Source organism: Alosa pseudoharengus, unplaced genomic scaffold (genome assembly GCF_046254945.1).
Source record: "Alosa pseudoharengus isolate Yale_2024_CS ecotype anadromous, Long Island Sound unplaced genomic scaffold, YU_APseudo_1.1 YU_APseudo_1.1_scf_7, whole genome shotgun sequence".
Lineage (NCBI taxonomy): Eukaryota > Metazoa > Chordata > Actinopteri > Clupeiformes > Clupeidae > Alosa > Alosa pseudoharengus.
In genome coordinates this window covers 9202521-9219941 of record NW_027468859.1, presented here as the reverse complement: position 1 = coordinate 9219941, position 17421 = coordinate 9202521, and the positions used below count along the sequence as shown (strand labels likewise).

General features: G+C 41.8%; 1 protein-coding gene across 1 annotated transcript in view; it reads right to left on the bottom strand.

Moving 5' to 3' along the window:
• Positions 1–759: 759 nt before the first annotated feature.
• The window catches only part of snx17 (sorting nexin 17), a 49976-nt gene continuing 33314 nt past the window's right edge, over positions 760–17421 (bottom strand). The window contains exons 11-15 of the mRNA XM_076273354.1: positions 16842–16970; positions 6195–6272; positions 5110–5184; positions 4638–4679; positions 760–4031 (exon numbers count right to left, since the gene is read on the bottom strand). Of these exons, the coding sequence (XP_076129469.1) occupies positions 3912–4031; positions 4638–4679; positions 5110–5184; positions 6195–6272; positions 16842–16970 (444 nt within the window). The 3' untranslated portion in view covers positions 760–3911. The remainder of the gene's footprint in view (positions 4032–4637; positions 4680–5109; positions 5185–6194; positions 6273–16841; positions 16971–17421) is intronic.

Genomic DNA, 17421 nt, shown 5'->3' with positions numbered 1-17421 from the left:
AAGATACTGATTAAAATGCTGTGGCAGGCAATTACAGCGCTAGCCTAATCCCCTACGCGCCACTGAGGTTGTGCGCTGTGGTGCTGTTACAAAAGCCGCAGTGCCACCAACAAGAGAATCGCAACCACAGAGGCCAGAGCGAGAGAGAGATGACAAGACAGAAGTAAACAAGCCGGGTGCTGCTGGTACCGATATGACAAATCAGAACAGCATGCGAGCTTAGCTATTGTCACCCAGGGAGAATGACACGCACGCGAGCCTCAAGAAAGTCTGTGGAAAGAATAATAAATATTCCCTCATTCTAGTCCTGCAACGCGAGGTGAAGTAGGCGGTGAAGGTGTGGCCGTTTTAACGAGCCCACAATGAAATCTAAACCAAACCAGAAAAAGTGTGTGTGTGTGTATATATATATATATATATATATATATATATATATATATATATATATATATATAGAAAACAAAATCATGAGGTGATGTTTTTATGGATGCGCACCAACCACATGGATCCGACTGATAGGTTCCAAAAGCTTCTGAGGACACATCCAGACTTGGCGTCTCAGTTGGCGCCACACATGTAATCCTGTGAACCAAAAAAAGCAGCTAAATTGTGCCTTTTGCACTCACGTCATCATGTCAACTTGCCATTTAAAGCCCATGGTGAAAAAGAAATGAATGATTCACTCACATCATGTAGTTTGTGATATTTGGCACCTAAATTTATTGGAGTTCCAGCACTCGGTTCCCATTTTTTTCCCCCCGCTCTACAGTTCATATGGCAGTTTAAAAGAAACCATGAAATCATACTGATAGGCGAGCCATAGCCTACTCTGCTCAGAGTACAAACAGTCCCCCCCCTTATACATTTCAGAGGCTGGTGAATACATCTGAGATCAGGGGGACAAACATAATCACCGGATACAAACAATTCCATGAAAGAACAATGATACACTAGAATTTGTTTCAAAATGACAGTCTAGAATTTGTTTCAAAATCGACCAGACGTGAGAGCTTATCCGATGGGTGCTTGACCCTTTCCCTGGACCTTTTCAACATTTAAAACACGAGACAGGTGACAAACAGATCCTCTTCCTCAACCACTCCTGGTCAGTCAACATTCTCATGTGTTCAAAGCCAGGCTACACAGGAAACAAATGTCACATTAAATGATGGCCATCAACAAATACAAGAAGGTGGTCATTTGTGCTCCAAGGCATGGAAATCAGCACTGTTGCAGCACAATCTTCTGAGATGATTTGAAAATAACAATTCCTTTTGTCAAATAGAAAATAGTTTTTTTTCTAAAAGAAAATAAAACAATACCATTGGAATACCTTTGACACTCAACAAAACAAAAATGTACAATGCATAACTAGTATTCAGATCAAAATGGAAGAGGGGTAGGGGGGGGGATCAGATGCAGAATTTGTAAACACTTCTCTCTTGCTATGATATTCTACTATTCTGTAAACAATGATACATGTTAGTTTCTAATATTTGACACAGTTTAGATTACATTTTTCTACATGATTACAATAGATTACTGGTAAGAGATATTAGTAAATGCTCAGAATACTCTTAATTGCATGTACATAATTATATAAAAGTGACATTATCATGATTCTTAAATGCTTCTTTTGTGCAAAATGCTTTAGTAAACTATAATTTTGGCATTTATGAGAAACCTTAAACAATCTTGGTTGGAATAACAGCAACAATGACAACAAAAAAAGAAATCTGATGATAGCTCCTCAGTATCCCCCTTTCAAATATTACCGAACGTAGTTGTCCATGGTTCGCTTTGTTTCCTCTCTTGCTCTTTTACGCTCTTACAAATTCAATAAATTAGCTATTAGTCCCTCTTAATACTGTGCAATGTTATAGGTTCAGCAAGTGCAAGCAGTTCTGCCAAACAAACAAACCCCATCAAATCCTTCCATAATTCTCCAAAAACATAATTTTTGAGCCATGGACTCTCATTGGCACAGAGAGGCTAGGATGAGGTTGAGAGCCAGTCCACCATGCCCAGTACTGGATCAGAAGAGAACAGTTGGGTACTAAGGCATCTGAACTATTTTAAGGCAGCTAAAAATACCTTTGTACAAAAAAAAAAATCAAATAAAAAGGTACAATATGTAGATTTTGTTTTGCTGTTCAAAATATTTTTGAACAAATACTCAAAAGATAAAATTCCTAATTTCGAGATCATATGTTTTCTGCTTTTCATGCATTTGTAATACATTTTTTATCTACAATTATAATGATCCAAAACCAATATTTAACAGTTTGAAGATGTGACAGAAAACAAAACAGACAATGAAGAGGCACAGAATAAAGAAATCAATAGTCTTTAAAGTCAATAAAAACAGTCGTCATTATAAGTTCTTAATTTGAATTTTAGATTTTTCTGAACAGCAAAAATATCCCATATTGCAACTTTAGAAACTGCAGATGATGGGCAATCAGAGGCAACAGAGAGTGAAGGCAATGAGACACTGTGCAACCTTTTTAGCAGTGCTGCCTGGCAATGTTATCCTGGCACCTTCTAATTGACCCTGGGCAACACATTTATCTGCAAAACTTTAATCATCAGTGTGCAGCTTATCGTGATCATCCAATCAAACACTAGGGAATCAGTCATGTGATTGCCCAGTAACAGTGCTCAAAAGGCTGCCCCATGTGTACCACCACCTTCCGCCCCTGACTCACAGAAGCCACACACTGTCCACAGCTCAGCCACACACACTGAGGTTCAGCAGACAACAGGCAAACCACTACATCCCGAACACTGCCATTAAACAACACTGAACACTGGATTGGGCTTACATTCTTTACATTATAATACTCACTAAAGGGGACCTTATAGTGTGATTGTGGAGTGTGGGGGGAATTCAATATGATCCTTTAATCTTCATTTAATCTTCAATTCCATTTCAATATTGCTATACAAACTCTGAATTTCCAGCCAGGTGCCAGAAATCCAGAACAACCATTGATATTTAAAATACGCATCCTTGTTTTCTTCGAAATGTAAAGGAAATACTTTGTGAATGAAATACTGAACCGGAAGATGCAAAATTATACCATGTCCTTCAAGTTTGCCAAGGAGGGACAGGAAGTGACAACTACAATCTGGGGCTGTGGTGGGGTGTCCGATCAGAACCACAGGAGTTCCTTTTTGGTGATAAATATCGGGAAGAATTCACTGGGTGAGAACCTTGAGTGTAGGGCAGGGTGATGTCTTAAATTTAGTTGTTTGATTTCAAGTTTTTTTTTTAAAGTATTTCGACTTCTCAATTGAAGCATTTTTAAATGAGTGCCATCACTCAAAACCCAGCAGTTATGGAGTCATGATAATTCCCATGGGTGACCACCTTTGAAGCTGGGGGAATGTTTCCTTTACAAATGTACTTATAGCCCCTATATGATTGGCACTTTTTAGAAACTCCAGGGACTCTAAGATAAACACCTTAAAAAGTCTTTACAGTAATTCTAGTTGAGAGGATTTCTCTAATTGGAACAAGCAAAAACCTACTGAGCCTCAGAAAAGACCCTAAACAATAAGAATGGGATGAGATAACAGCTTGGTGCTATATGACAGCATTGGAATGATTCAATATAAATTTAGGCCATGGTTTACCGCTGTACAGTCATGTAGGGGGGTGACTTGATGGGGAGAAATGCTTCAGAGATGGATGGTCAGGCCGGAGGGGATGGGTTGATGCTTGGCAGAACGGGCCGTTGGGCTACAAGCCTGTCCAACTCTGCTGGTCTCCCGAAGATAATCGGTGGCTCCACTCTGGTATGCGTCTCTATTTCTCTCTCTCTCCATGACTTTCTCTTTCTCTTTCTGTCTATGTCCAGCACTCCCCTTCTCTCTCTTTTTTCTCTGGAGCAGTCAAAGGGAGGGGGTCACAGATCGTCATCGCCAATCCCCTCAAATGCGTAGTTGCCATGGAAATCGTTGCCACTGATGTCGTTGTTGGAGCTGGAGGCGCTTATGCCTCGGAGCGACACAGAGGTCAACTTGGTCTGCCGAGGAAAATCAAACAGAGACAAACAAGCGTCAACTTGGGGGCAGCTGTGGCCTACTAGTTAGTCTTTTCCACAATATAGGGAGGAGTCTGCACACCTTGATAGATTGCACTGCACGTGCAAATATTTCGCAAGGATAAGTTCCGAGTAACAGAAAAAAACTGTGCAACCAGTTTATTGATAAACTTTTGACGTTTTGGTCAGTCAGACCTGCCGTTTGCTAATGAACTCACATTTTGATCAATCAGACCTGCGGTTTATTGATTTTACCAAAAATGTCAGTTTATCAATAAACCGGCTGTAGTAAGCAGTGAAGCGGTGGAGTAAGCATGAGTTCTGCACTACATCTTAAAAGTCTGGCATCATTTGCACTGTGAAAACTACCAAACTCTGTTGTGACAATAGTAGCCAAGCTTTTACAAGGACTTACAGGTTTTTGTCCAACAAACAAAAACAAACAGGGCAGTAGGAAAATGACTGAATGAAGATTTTTGAAGATGGTATTTGCATTCTTCATTTACAAATCATAAAGAGCCTGGCCCTCATCTGAAATCAGGCACAGTGCCTGACAGCCCTGTAACACATATGGGAGGGGTCACCTACCGAGAGTTTGACCACTTGCTCACGGTTCGGGTCAGGGGAATCCTGGAGAGGCAAGCAGAGAACCAAGTTAAACCCACATCCTAATATCCTGGTTTGAATTTTAATATGGCCAGACTCCCAAACCCAACACTGCCACTCCCAAACCACCCAGGAAAATGTTCTCATCCAAACAAATAATTTTTTGGTGTGGAATCCAAAACATTTTTAGTTTAAATATTTATACCCTAAAACCTCTAAGTCTCTTAAAACCCTTTAAGACTCTTTAAAACTTTAAATAATACAAATGACTTCACTGGCTCTCAAGGACACTGTCTGTCCTTAAACTGGTGTAAACATGTAAATGTAAACATGTTTATTCACATCAAAGTGATGTAGTAGACTTTTGAGGCCTAAACCAGTAATGATGAAGACAAAAGACATGGTCATCAACGCTCTATTCAGCCAGATTATATGGGTTGAGTTCTCTCCTTACCAGTAACGGAGGGGACTTCACGGCCTGGTTGCTGTCCGACCTATGGAGGGCACCGTTGAGCCGTTTCTTTTGCATCTGGGCGGTTGAAGAGAACATTGAGAGAGAGCCAGAATGAGAAAGGGAGAGAGATTGACAGATTGAGAAAGACATTGACAGTTAGAGAGAGACAGACAGAGATATAATGAGACAGAGACAGAGAGAGAGAGAGAGAGAGAGAGAGAGAGAGAGAGAGAGAGAGAGAGAGAGAGAGAGAGAGAGAGAGAGAGAGAGAGAGAGAGAGAGAGAGAGAGAGAGAGCTCAGTTGCCATCTTTGTGCCTTAGGAAACCTGAGAGTAAAGCGCCTGTGGTACTGACTGAGGAACAAGTCTGCACCAGCTGTGGGCTCTGTGGATAACTACACTCCTGTGACGTAAATGTACCTCACAGTCTCACCATAATCATGAGAGAAATCCATTATCTGCCATGGTACTTTGCAATACTACAACCCTTCCATATACTGACATCAATAAAGTTTACATTAAAACATTTAATGAATTAAATATTTAATAATGGTGCTGGTTACAGACACTTTGGCTGCTAATGAGGAAGTGTAAAAACAAATAGGACTATAAAAGTGGGAATATATTTATTTTATAATAAATAAAAAATAAAATAAAATATGCACTGAGTGTGTGTGTGTGTGTGTGTGTGTGTGTGTGTGTGTGTGTGTGTTTAGCTGTCGTGACCGGGTTTCTAAACATGGTGCAGTCTGGCTGCTGAATAATGAGGCCAATAAGTGAGAAAAGCAAGCCTTAGATGGTGAAAAATTAGGCGGCATGATGAGTGAGTGAGTGAGTCATTCAGTCACAGACTCACACACACACACACGCACACACCAAGTGACACATTGCCATGCATTCCTATCAGGACAGTGAGAGACTACAGGCGCAACCAAGCAAGTGTCGACAAAGCCAATAAATATCTCAACAATGACACATGTACACAGATAAAACACACACACACACACACACACACACTACCCACATTCACATACATTATACCCACACAAACACACACACTTTTCCCACACAAACACACACACCAACCTTTTTGATGCTACCACCAGATTTCTTCACCATCAGCTCATCCACCATGGACTGTAGGCAAATGCTCATCATGATGGCCTGTCAAACAAGTTACGAGCATGGGGTCAGACCAAAACGCACAAAGAAAAGACCGGACAAGATGATTGCTCATATAGCGAAGGACAAGTTGGATGCTTTAATGAAACATCTCTGACTTTGATGGCCAGACTTTTTACAAAGTTTGCAACTGTGTTTGTATATACTGTAGTTAAAATAAATAGTTAAAATAAAACCTGAACAACACCTGAAGATTTCGAAACCAATATTCTAATTCGAAAGCATCTTCTGATTCTTATAATGGAAAAGACATGGTGATAGAATGAAACTAGTCTGTCAAATGTGATTCAAAATGTCTGTTTTCAACATACTTTTGGTGAAAAAGACAGGGATCAAAATGAGGATATTATGATTTATAGGAGCACACCAATTTTTTGGGAAATAAGCTTATTTGCTGTCTGCCCCAGAGTTAGATAAGAGAATACAAGCTCTTTTGGCTATACTAGCTATAGGCTAACCCATGTCACTCCCAGATGTGAGTCGCTACCGGATGTGAGTCGCGCATGCTCAGTTTTAAAGGTTTACGGTATAGAGTGTCCCAGTGACTTCCGTTTTACTTCCGCTACAAGGGACCTATCTTTCAAAAAAAAATATGAACGGGAGTTAATGGAGAGATAACAATTATGTTTTGGTCCAGTTTGAATTGTGCCACGAATTTCACATATAATGTGTGTGAATTTAAAAGATAATTTTTCACGTCAAGAAAGTACTGTTGTTCGATAGACTTCAAAAGTTATGTTGGTTTTGTGCGAATCCGCTCAGTGGACTACATCTCTCGTCTCGAACAATGTACGTCACCAACGTTGTAAGAGCCAAATAGGGACTAGTTTATTTTGAATTATAATTTAGTTTAAAAACAGTTAAAATGGTAAAAGGTATTTCATGAAAATGTATAAGAATATAATAGTTTAAAATGCATACTTTAGTAATGTTTAGGTCTGATAACATTGCAGTATTTTGAGCTTCCAATTAGACAGCAGTACGTCATAGCGTAATTGATTGGACGTAATTAGTTTTAGTTTGAAGTCAGAGACGTTGGAAGCAATACAGTTTTTTGACCGTGCTTGCCATGCTTATGTATAACTTGTGTTTTATAAGTAAACATTTCAAAAGAAGATTTTTGGTCTGCTCGCGTTTCAAATACTGGTTGTAGACTGACTTCAAAAGGTGGTACAGAACATTTAGAACCTACAAGGTGCCACTACATTTAGTCAAAAAACTAGCTAAGTGAAGCTACGCTGGATGCCTGGATAACGTGGAGAACGTGGCTAGCTTGCTACTCGACGAGGAAAGGACAAGAACTTACCCAAAGAAGCTAGCACTGAAACGGTTGATCTGGCAAGGCATTCTCCAAGATACGGTATAGAAAACTACTTTTTATCTATGTGAATTACGCAAGGAAAGACGTGATACAGAAGCACGAAGATAACTAGTGAGTTCGGAAGAAAACGAAAGTAAATTGTATCTGCTCCTTGTAAGAAATTGCAAGCTTTGAACTTCTCCCTGCAAAACGTATGCTGATAGCAAGCTTGGATTCAGTCAGTGTGGAGTTTTGGCGATCTTTAAGAAGTTGTTTTGCACTCGGTTTATTAAGACAAGTGCCTTTAAAGAAAGTGTTTTAAACGTTTGCATACAACTAGAGCATTGACTCTGCAAGTTATAAGATGGCTGAGGAAGATGAACATAGATGTATCGAGGATACAATGGAACAGGGAAGGTCACGTAAGCTGACAGAGAAGGCGTTAGAGGAGAGATTGCAGAAGTGCATTGCATTGAGGAGACGAACGTTAGGAACTCTGACAAGCAAAATAAAAGAGCTAGAGACAATGATGAGTGATGCTCAAAATATACATCAGGTGAAAAATATGATGGACAATGATTTTGCAATGTCTCTAAATGAGTTTAACCGTCTCAACAACGAAGTTGCAAATCATTTGACTGAAGATGAAAAAACAATTGATCAAGAGCACTGGTTTGAACCTAGAATGGCAACTATTACTGAATTTATGAAAACAACTAAAAATTGGATTGCAACTAAGCACGAACCTATACAGCCAGTGGAAAATGTACTGCATCAAGAAAATAATGTGGTTGATTATCTGCAAGAAACTGTTAAACCAAATGACAGCGTTTCACAGGTAGGCCTAGGGGTCAGTGATGCTGCACATGCTCGCCCATGTGGATCACAAGTAAGTCGCACCTCAGTTGCGTCACGAGTATCATCAACAAGAGCTAGACAGGAAGCGGAACATGCAGCCTTGCTCGAACGTGCTGCAGCGCTAAAGAAAATGCAACAGCTTGAGTTTGAAACAGCTAGAATCAAAGCTGAAAAGGAAGAGTTAGAGCTGGAAACTGCGTTAGCTGAGAGCAAAGCCAAATTAAGGGTGCTTAAAGAATATGAAAGATATGAAGATTGTTTGAGTAGCTACGCGGCAGTGCAAAGGCCACAAAGTGAAAACGTGAAGAAGGAAAGAATTAGCCTTATGCTCCCACAACAAGCTAATACTAATATTCATGTTCAACCACAAATGAGGCACTCCCGAATACAACTACAGTCTCAACCAGTGCCCAATTACGTGCCCAATGCTCAAGCTAACAGAGGTGACAACATACTAGCAGTTATGCAAAAACAGAATGTAATCACTGAGTTACTTGTAAAACAACAACAGCTATCTCAGCTACCAACAAAAGACATTCCTGTATTCAAGGGTGATGCGCTACAATACAAATCCTCCATTAGGGCGTTTGAGCACGCAATAGAGCAGAAAACCACCAATGATCAAGATAAATTGTACTTCCTGGAACAATTTACGGCTGGTGAGCCTCAAGAGCTTGTTCGCAGCTGTGCTCATATGACACCTAGCAGAGGCTACTGCGAGGCGAAGCGACTACTTCACAAGCACTATGGGGATGAATTACGGATCGCCAGCGCATACATTGACAAAGCACTCAAGTGGCCTCAAGTGAAGTCTGATGATGGGAAGGCATTGAGCGCCTATGCAATGTTTTTGATTGGATGTCGCAATACTATGGAAGACATTGAATTCTTAGAGGAGATGGACAACCCAACCAACCTACGGACAGTGGTGTCTAAGCTACCGTACAAAATGAAGGAACGTTGGCGTGCTGAAGCTTACGGTATGAAAGAGCGAAGAGGAAGGAGAGCAAAGTTTGCTGATTTGGTGAGCTACATAGACCGCCAAGCTAAAATAGCAACGGATCCTCTCTTTGGTAATATCTCAGACAGCCGCTCAACCCCAAGTGGAAAGACTGACCTAAAGGAAAAGCATCATGGGAGGAAAGAGGTCCGTGGAAGCAGTTTCGCGACCAATGTTTCCGCCGAAAACAAAGGGCCTCAAGAAATGCATCTTAAGCCAGCGAACTCAGGTAAAACTGTGAGTGCCTTTGAGAAGCCATGTTTGTACTGTCAGCAGTCTCACACTCTTGCTTCATGTAGCAAAATCAAAGAGCAACCACATAAAGTGCGTGTGGATTTCTTAAAACTAAAGGGCTTATGTTTTGGATGCTTAGTTCCGGGTCATCTGAGCAAATTCTGCAAAAGAAGAATTGAGTGTAAAGAATGTGCTTTAAAGCATCCAGATATTCTGCACATAATAAAAGAAGCAAGTTTTGTCTCACCTGAAAAGAAAGATGGTCGTCATGGAAGCGAAGTATCATGTGCTCAAGTTTCTATTCTGCAAGAGTCCTGTGGCCTCACGGGGGCCGGAGAAGCGGAATGTGTGCTGTCAATAGTACCGGTAAAGATCAAGTCGAAAAAGAGTGACAAGTGTATTGAAACATACGCCTTTCTCGACCCGGGAAGCACAGCAACGTTCTGTACAGAAGACCTGCAAAGGAAATTGAACATTAAAGGGAAACCAACACGAATACTTCTTAGCACCATGGGTCAAGACAAACCTGGAGAACAGAAGCTCATGAACAGTTTCGTCATATCAGACCTGGAAGTGTGCGGGCTGGAAGACACCAAATTCATTGAGCTACCAAAGGTGTTCACTCATAGCAACATACCTGTTCATACTGAGAACATACCTAAACAGTCAGATATCCAAAGGTGGCCTTATCTACATGAAGTACGCTTGCCAGAGATCAAAGCGGATGTAGGGCTGCTTATTGGAGCTAACTGTTCAAGAGCAATGGAGCCATGGCATGTCATTAATGCTGAGGATGGAGGCCCTTATGCCGTGAAGACTGCCATTGGCTGGGTTGTGAATGGGCCCGTAAGAAAGGAACTGGATGATGCAATGAATGACAGGCCTAATGTTTCAGTAAACAGAATCTCTGTGATGGAGATTGAGAAGCTACTGGTCCAACAGTATAACACCGATTTTCCAGAGCGTAACTACGATGACCAAGATGAGATGTCTCATGAAGACAAACTGTTTCTGCAGTCTGTGCAGAGAACGACAATTTTTGAGAACGGGCATTACAGCATTGGATTGCCACTCAGGAATGAGAAGCTCCAAATGCCTAATAACCGTTGTGTGGCGGAACAGCGCATAGCCTGTTTGCTGAGGAAGTTTAAGAAGAATCCTGAATTCTTCAAAGAGTACAAGGGCTTTATGGAGACCATCATTGGCAAAGGCTACGCTGTACAAGTTCCAGTCCACCAGCTTAAACGTGACGACAACAGGGTGTTTTACATACCACATCACGGGGTGTATCACCCAAAGAAAAGAAAGCTGCGGGTGGTCTTCGACTGCACAGCTTCGTTTCAGGATAGGTCTCTGAATAGTGAGCTGCTCCAAGGACCCGACCTAACCAACACGTTAGTTGGTGTCCTTTTAAGATTTCGTGAGGACCCGATAGCTATAATGGCAGACATCGAGTCGATGTTTTATCAGGTCAAGGTGCCGGAACGTGATGCAGACCTACTCCGTTTTCTTTGGTGGCCCAACGGCAAGTTGAACGAGCCTATGGAGGAATTCCGAATGACCGTGCACCTCTTCGGAGCCACTTCCTCACCAAGTGTTGCCTCATACGCACTGAAAAGAACTGCTGAAGATCACAAGGTTGATGCATCTCCAGAAGCTGTCCATACAGTCCTGCACAACTTCTACGTAGATGACTGTCTGAAGAGTGTAGCTGTAGAAGATGATGCGGTGACCTTGGCTAGAGATCTTCGTAACCTGTGTGCCAGCGGAGGCTTTGTTTTAACAAAGTGGATGAGCAATAGCAGGAAGGTGTTAATGTCAATCCCTGAAGTACATAGAGCCAGTGAAGTGAAAGACTTGGATATAAGACATGATGCTTTGCCAGTTGAGAGGACCCTCGGTGTACAGTGGGATACAGAGACTGATACTTTCACCTACAGTATGAAGCTGCAAGACAAACCGATGACCAGAAGAGGCATTTTATCAGTCGTGAATTCCATCTACGACCCCCTTGGCTTTCTGGCTCCGGTCATCTTGCCCGCTAAACTCCTGCTGAAAGATCTCTGTAAAGAACAATACGGATGGGACGAGAACATTGGCGAAAAACACACTGAAGATTGGAAAAGATGGTTCGAAGATGTCAGTCATCTCTCTACATTCCATGTGAGCAGGTGTTTGAAGCCTACAGATTTTGGATGCACTGCAGCAGCACAGTTACATCATTTTTCAGATGCTTCAGAGTACGCGTATGGGACTGTGTCTTATCTGTTGCTAGAGAATAGCCAAGGTGAGAAGCATTGTGCTTTCCTCATGGGGAAATCGAGAGTGGCCCCACTCAAACTGGTCACAATCCCCAGACTTGAGTTGACCGCAGCAGTTGTCGCTGTTAAAATAGACAAGATGTTACATCAAGAGCTTCAAGTTCCACTGCAACGATCTGTTTTCTGGACAGACAGCATTACAGTGCTCAGATACATTGACAGTGAAACAGCTCGTTTCAAAACCTTCGTTGCGAATCGAATCTCGTTGATCCGAGAAGCAACCAAGCCATCGCAATGGAAGTACATCAGAACAACGGAAAATCCTGCAGATCAAGCCAGCAGGGGCCTGAAAGCGAAGAGTTTGGTGCAAGGAGGAACATGGATCAGTGGACCGGACTTCTTGCTGAACAATGAATGTGACTGGCCGGAACAGCCTGTACGAAGGAAAGAAAGCCTTCCAAATGATCCGGAAGTCAAGAATGGAGCTACAGTCAACATTATCAAGGTTGAAGAAAATGTGGAGCCAATTAACAAGCTGATCAACTATTACTCGGACTGGCATAAACTAAAAAGATCAGTGGCCTGGATTTTAAAGGTGAAGGAAACTCTATGGAAACTGAAAGAGGAAAGAAAGGAAATATCAAAAATGATCAGACAAACTGAAACGGACCCTGAAAAGGAAAGATCAAAGTTAGAACTACAAATGAAGAAATTAAGAGCAACAGAAAAGAAATCACTTACCTTGGACGATCTGGTTGCCGCAGAATCGGAAATAATCCAATTCAGTCAAAGACAACAGTTTGGAGAAGAAATCAAAGTACTAAAGAAAGGAAAACAGCTCAGTCGCAGCAGTCAGCTGTTCAGATTGGATCCGATTCTTCAAGATGGCATGTTAAGGGTTGGCGGAAGACTCAATAAGTCTGCCATGCCAGAAAATGCTAAGCATCCAATAATTCTTTCGAAGCACAGCAGAGTTGCTACACTGATTGTGAGAGACATACACCAAAGAACAGGACACTGTGGACGCAGTTATGTCTTGGCACAACTGAGATGCAGGTACTGGATCCCACAAGCCAATTCTGCAATTCGAAAGATAATCAATAAATGTACAGTGTGCCGCAGGATTAATGGAAAGGTTGGTGAACAAAAGATGGCAAACCTGCCTGAAGATCGGCTCTTGCCAGATAAGCCTCCTTTCACAAATACCGGCGTGGATTTCTTCGGGCCGTTTGATGTCAAGCGGGGCCGGGGTACAGTCAAAAGGTACGGCGTGATGTTCACTTGTCTCACTCTCAGAGCGGTGCACATCGAAGTTGCAGATAGCCTCGACACAGATTCCTGCATTAATGCGATTCGTCGTTTTATGTGCAGGAGAGGTCAAGTCACCATCATGCGGTCTGACAACGGCACAAACTTTGTGGCCGCTGAAAGAGAGTTGAGACAAGCCATTCAACAGCTGGATAATGACAGGATTGAAAGAGCCTTGCAGCCAAAGGGAATAAAGTGGATATTCAACAGCCCAGCTGCTTCCCACCAAGGCGGGGTTTGGGAAAGACAAATTCGGACGGTGCGAAGAATCCTCAACTCCGTTTTGAAAGAGCAAGCAGTGAGCGATGATTGTCTTCTGACAATAATGTGCGAGGTCGAAAGCATCATCAACGGCAGGCCGCTTACAACTGTCTCAGATGATGTGAACGATGTAGAGCCTCTAACACCCAATCACTTATTGCTGCTGAAATCTCAACCCAACATGCCTCCAGGGATTTTCAGCAAAGACGACATGTACACAAGAAAGAGATGGAAGCAAGTTCAATATCTTGTGGATTTATTTTGGACTAGATGGACGCGGGAATATCTTCCACTTCTTCAGGAGCGCCAGAAATGGCTAAAGCCAAGAAGAAACTTCACAACTGGAGATGTTGTGCTACTAGTGGATGGTTCTTCCCCACGGAACTCTTGGCTCATGGGAAAGGTAGTTGAAACATTGCCGGACTCCAGTGGAACAGTACGAAGAGTGAAGATAAAGACCAAGACCAGCATTCTGGAAAGGCCTGTAAACAAACTGTGCTTGTTGGAAGAGGCAACGTCAGAAGAATAGAAGAGAGAAGAAACAAGTTGATAGTTTATGGACGTTTAGAAATTGTTTGGCTCTCAGTGTTTAAGTTTATAATTGCTTAGTCTTCCTGCCTAACCAATTAGGGGCCGGGTAATGTAAGAGCCAAATAGGGACTAGTTTATTTTGAATTATAATTTAGTTTAAAAACAGTTAAAATGGTAAAAGGTATTTCATGAAAATGTATAAGAATATAATAGTTTAAAATGCATACTTTAGTAATGTTTAGGTCTGATAACATTGCAGTATTTTGAGCTTCCAATTAGACAGCAGTACGTCATAGCGTAATTGATTGGACGTAATTAGTTTTAGTTTGAAGTCAGAGACGTTGGAAGCAATACAGTTTTTTGACCGTGCTTGCCATGCTTATGTATAACTTGTGTTTTATAAGTAAACATTTCAAAAGAAGATTTTTGGTCTGCTCGCGTTTCAAATACTGGTTGTAGACTGACTTCAAAAGGTGGTACAGAACATTTAGAACCTACAAGGTGCCACTACAAACGTAATGAAACGATAAGATTAGCTGTTATGCTAGTTAACGGTTGCATCTTGCTGCCTGCTATGTCACTTAACAGTATCTAATGTTTGTCTATGGTACAGTCTATGGACGAATACAACTTACCTGATGTGTTTAATCCTCTGACTCATGGTATTTTCATCAGCAAGGAAAGCCCAATTAAGACCTGTTGCTGGTAGAAGCTATTGTACAATCTAGTGTGGCTGTAAATGAGCTAACGTAGCTCGACTGATTGATGGGTTTTTGTAGTCGTTGGAATTATGATCTTTCACAATGTTGTAATTCAATAGTTACGAAACAAACTGCAAATGTCTTTACATGAAAATTTGTCTTTAAAATTGACAAACATCATATGGGTAATTCAAGGCACAAGTCAACCGGGAAAATAATTTCTTTTTCGCCATAGACTGGCGTTCAAAATTTTTTGAAAGATCCCATTGACCTCTCCAGAATAAGTCCCGCCTCCGTAACTTCCGTATCCATCCAACTTCCGGGCGTGGATTGTCTATGAGAAATAACATGGCGTTTCGAAATATCATACCGGTAAAACATCTGTAGGTAGCGAAGTTGAAAAATCTGGTGGGCAGATTGGCTTACACACTTCTGCCATATAGTTTCCACTGGATTTTTTGATTGTCGGTGCCGTTTAAGTAGTATACTATAGACTATACTACTTAAACGGCACCGAAAATCAAAAAATCCAGTGGAAACTAGATCGCAGAAGTGTGTAGGCCAATCTGCCCAGCAGCTTTTTCTACTTTGTCACAGAGTTTGACAGGTGCGATCTTTCAAAACGCCATGTTATTTCCCATAGACAATCCACGCCCGGAAGTTGGATGGATACGGAAGTTAGGAGGCGGGATATATTCTGGAGAGGTCTATGGAGGCAAACGGAAGTGCCGTCACTGGGACACGTCAAGGGATCCACCAGAGAGGGTTAAAGCCATAGACAGTAAAAGATATGGACAGAGTCATCACGTAGACGTCAATCGAGGCGGGTGAAGCAAATTTCAACCGTTTCCTGTTGGTCGACGAGGCTTTCTGCGCAGGCTCAGGGGACATAAATGTAACGTAGGCACGTAGTCTGACTCGTGTAACTCTTGTGATAGCTGCACCGAGAGATTGGGTATGTAGCCACTTACTTCGTTACCACCATGTCTACATTACTGTTCTAAATGTCCTAGTTGTTCGTAGATAAATGTAATTTCATATAAACGGCACTCGCCACATTCATAGCCTAGGCTACTGTCAATCCATCAAAACTTCGCTGAATTTTTGTGCTCCGATGCTTTCGTTCTTATCCAGAGAATACGGTTATTTTGCTCCTGTGCGATGCTTTCACTCGCTCTGGTTGTATGCTTATTACGTCACTTTAGCATTGATTTCGCAAAAAAGTTTATTACTCAGCCGGTAAGTCAGTTACGAGGTTATGACGCCAATCACACAATATTGTATTACTCCGAAAATAGAAAAAGTTCATATAAAGGCTTAAAACACTTCAGCTGTAATGTTATTTGATGTCAAAGTGGCGACAAAATGGAATGGGGTTCAATGTGGATGGCTAGGTGAACTGGTCTACTATTTAGCCTCAGATCCGCCATAGTGTCTACGCTCTCCGAACGTTCGCCTGCCCCCTTGGTTAAAGCGGAGCTAGTAATCAAGGATCTTTGGATTCACTGTAAGCAAGGTGGGCGCGTCATACTGAAATTTGTTAAATCCATAAAATAATAAACTTTTCTGTTTCAAAAACGTTTTAGCTATCTATGATTGTTTGATTGCTAACGTTGGCTCAAAACGCCATTCAAGTGACGGCCTTTTTTGATTGCTAACTTGTAACGTTGAACAAACTTCGTTATGTAGATCCAGTTTTATTGACATTACAGAAGTCTCTTGTTAGCAGGTTCTTGTAGGCTACTTCAGCTTCTAATCTAGAACTGCCATCAGAGATCATGCCGTGAAAATGTGATGCCTTACACTAAATTATAAATTACTGCCATGTAGGCTAATGTACCTATGTCATTATTCTGTGGCTAACAGCAACACTCGTAGTCGCAAAGTGACGCATGCGCGACTCATATCCGGTAGCGACTCACATCGGGGAGTGACACCTACTTCCAGTGAATTATGTTAAGCTAGGCTAACGGTGTCAGACTGGGTTATTGCACGTACAGCAAAGAGTATGTGTCCTCGGGTAAATGGCAAATAAGTTCATTTCCCAAAAAGTTGGTGTGTGAAATGTGAATTAAAAAGTCTTTTCTGCTCACTGACCTGTGGACTGGTGATGGTGACCCATTGCAGACGGTCTTTGCTCATCAGGTACTCGAAGGCCAGTTCCAGCTTGACCTCACACTTCGCTGAGCTACAGGGGTTAGCCGATCCATTCGCCACCGGAACCTGCTGCATGTGGGGGCGGGGTTGGGTGGGGTTGAGGAAGAAAAGGGGGAGGACAGGGAGGGGTCTAGTGTCACTTTACCCTCACAGTAAAGCTACTGTTATACTACACAGCTTTTTAGAAATCTTAGAATCATATCTAATAGACAGACATGTCAGTCACTTTTTTGAAGAGTGATTGTGTCAGAATGGCTCATTGGATCATACCACCCTGGATGATTAGTCTCACCTACAGCCCAACGTCTAAAAATCATAGAATCAAGTCATGCCTGGTTTAGTCCTATTCCTAGTCCTAGTCGTACATTAGCAGACTGCCAAATACCAGAAACAAGTGGACATTTTACTTATTGACCAGTGATAGAAATCCAGAAATGAAAGAAAACAACATTTATTGAGGAACGTAGCATCCACAACCATAGCAACACACTATAATCTGTGGATCTTGTCAACTCCGACA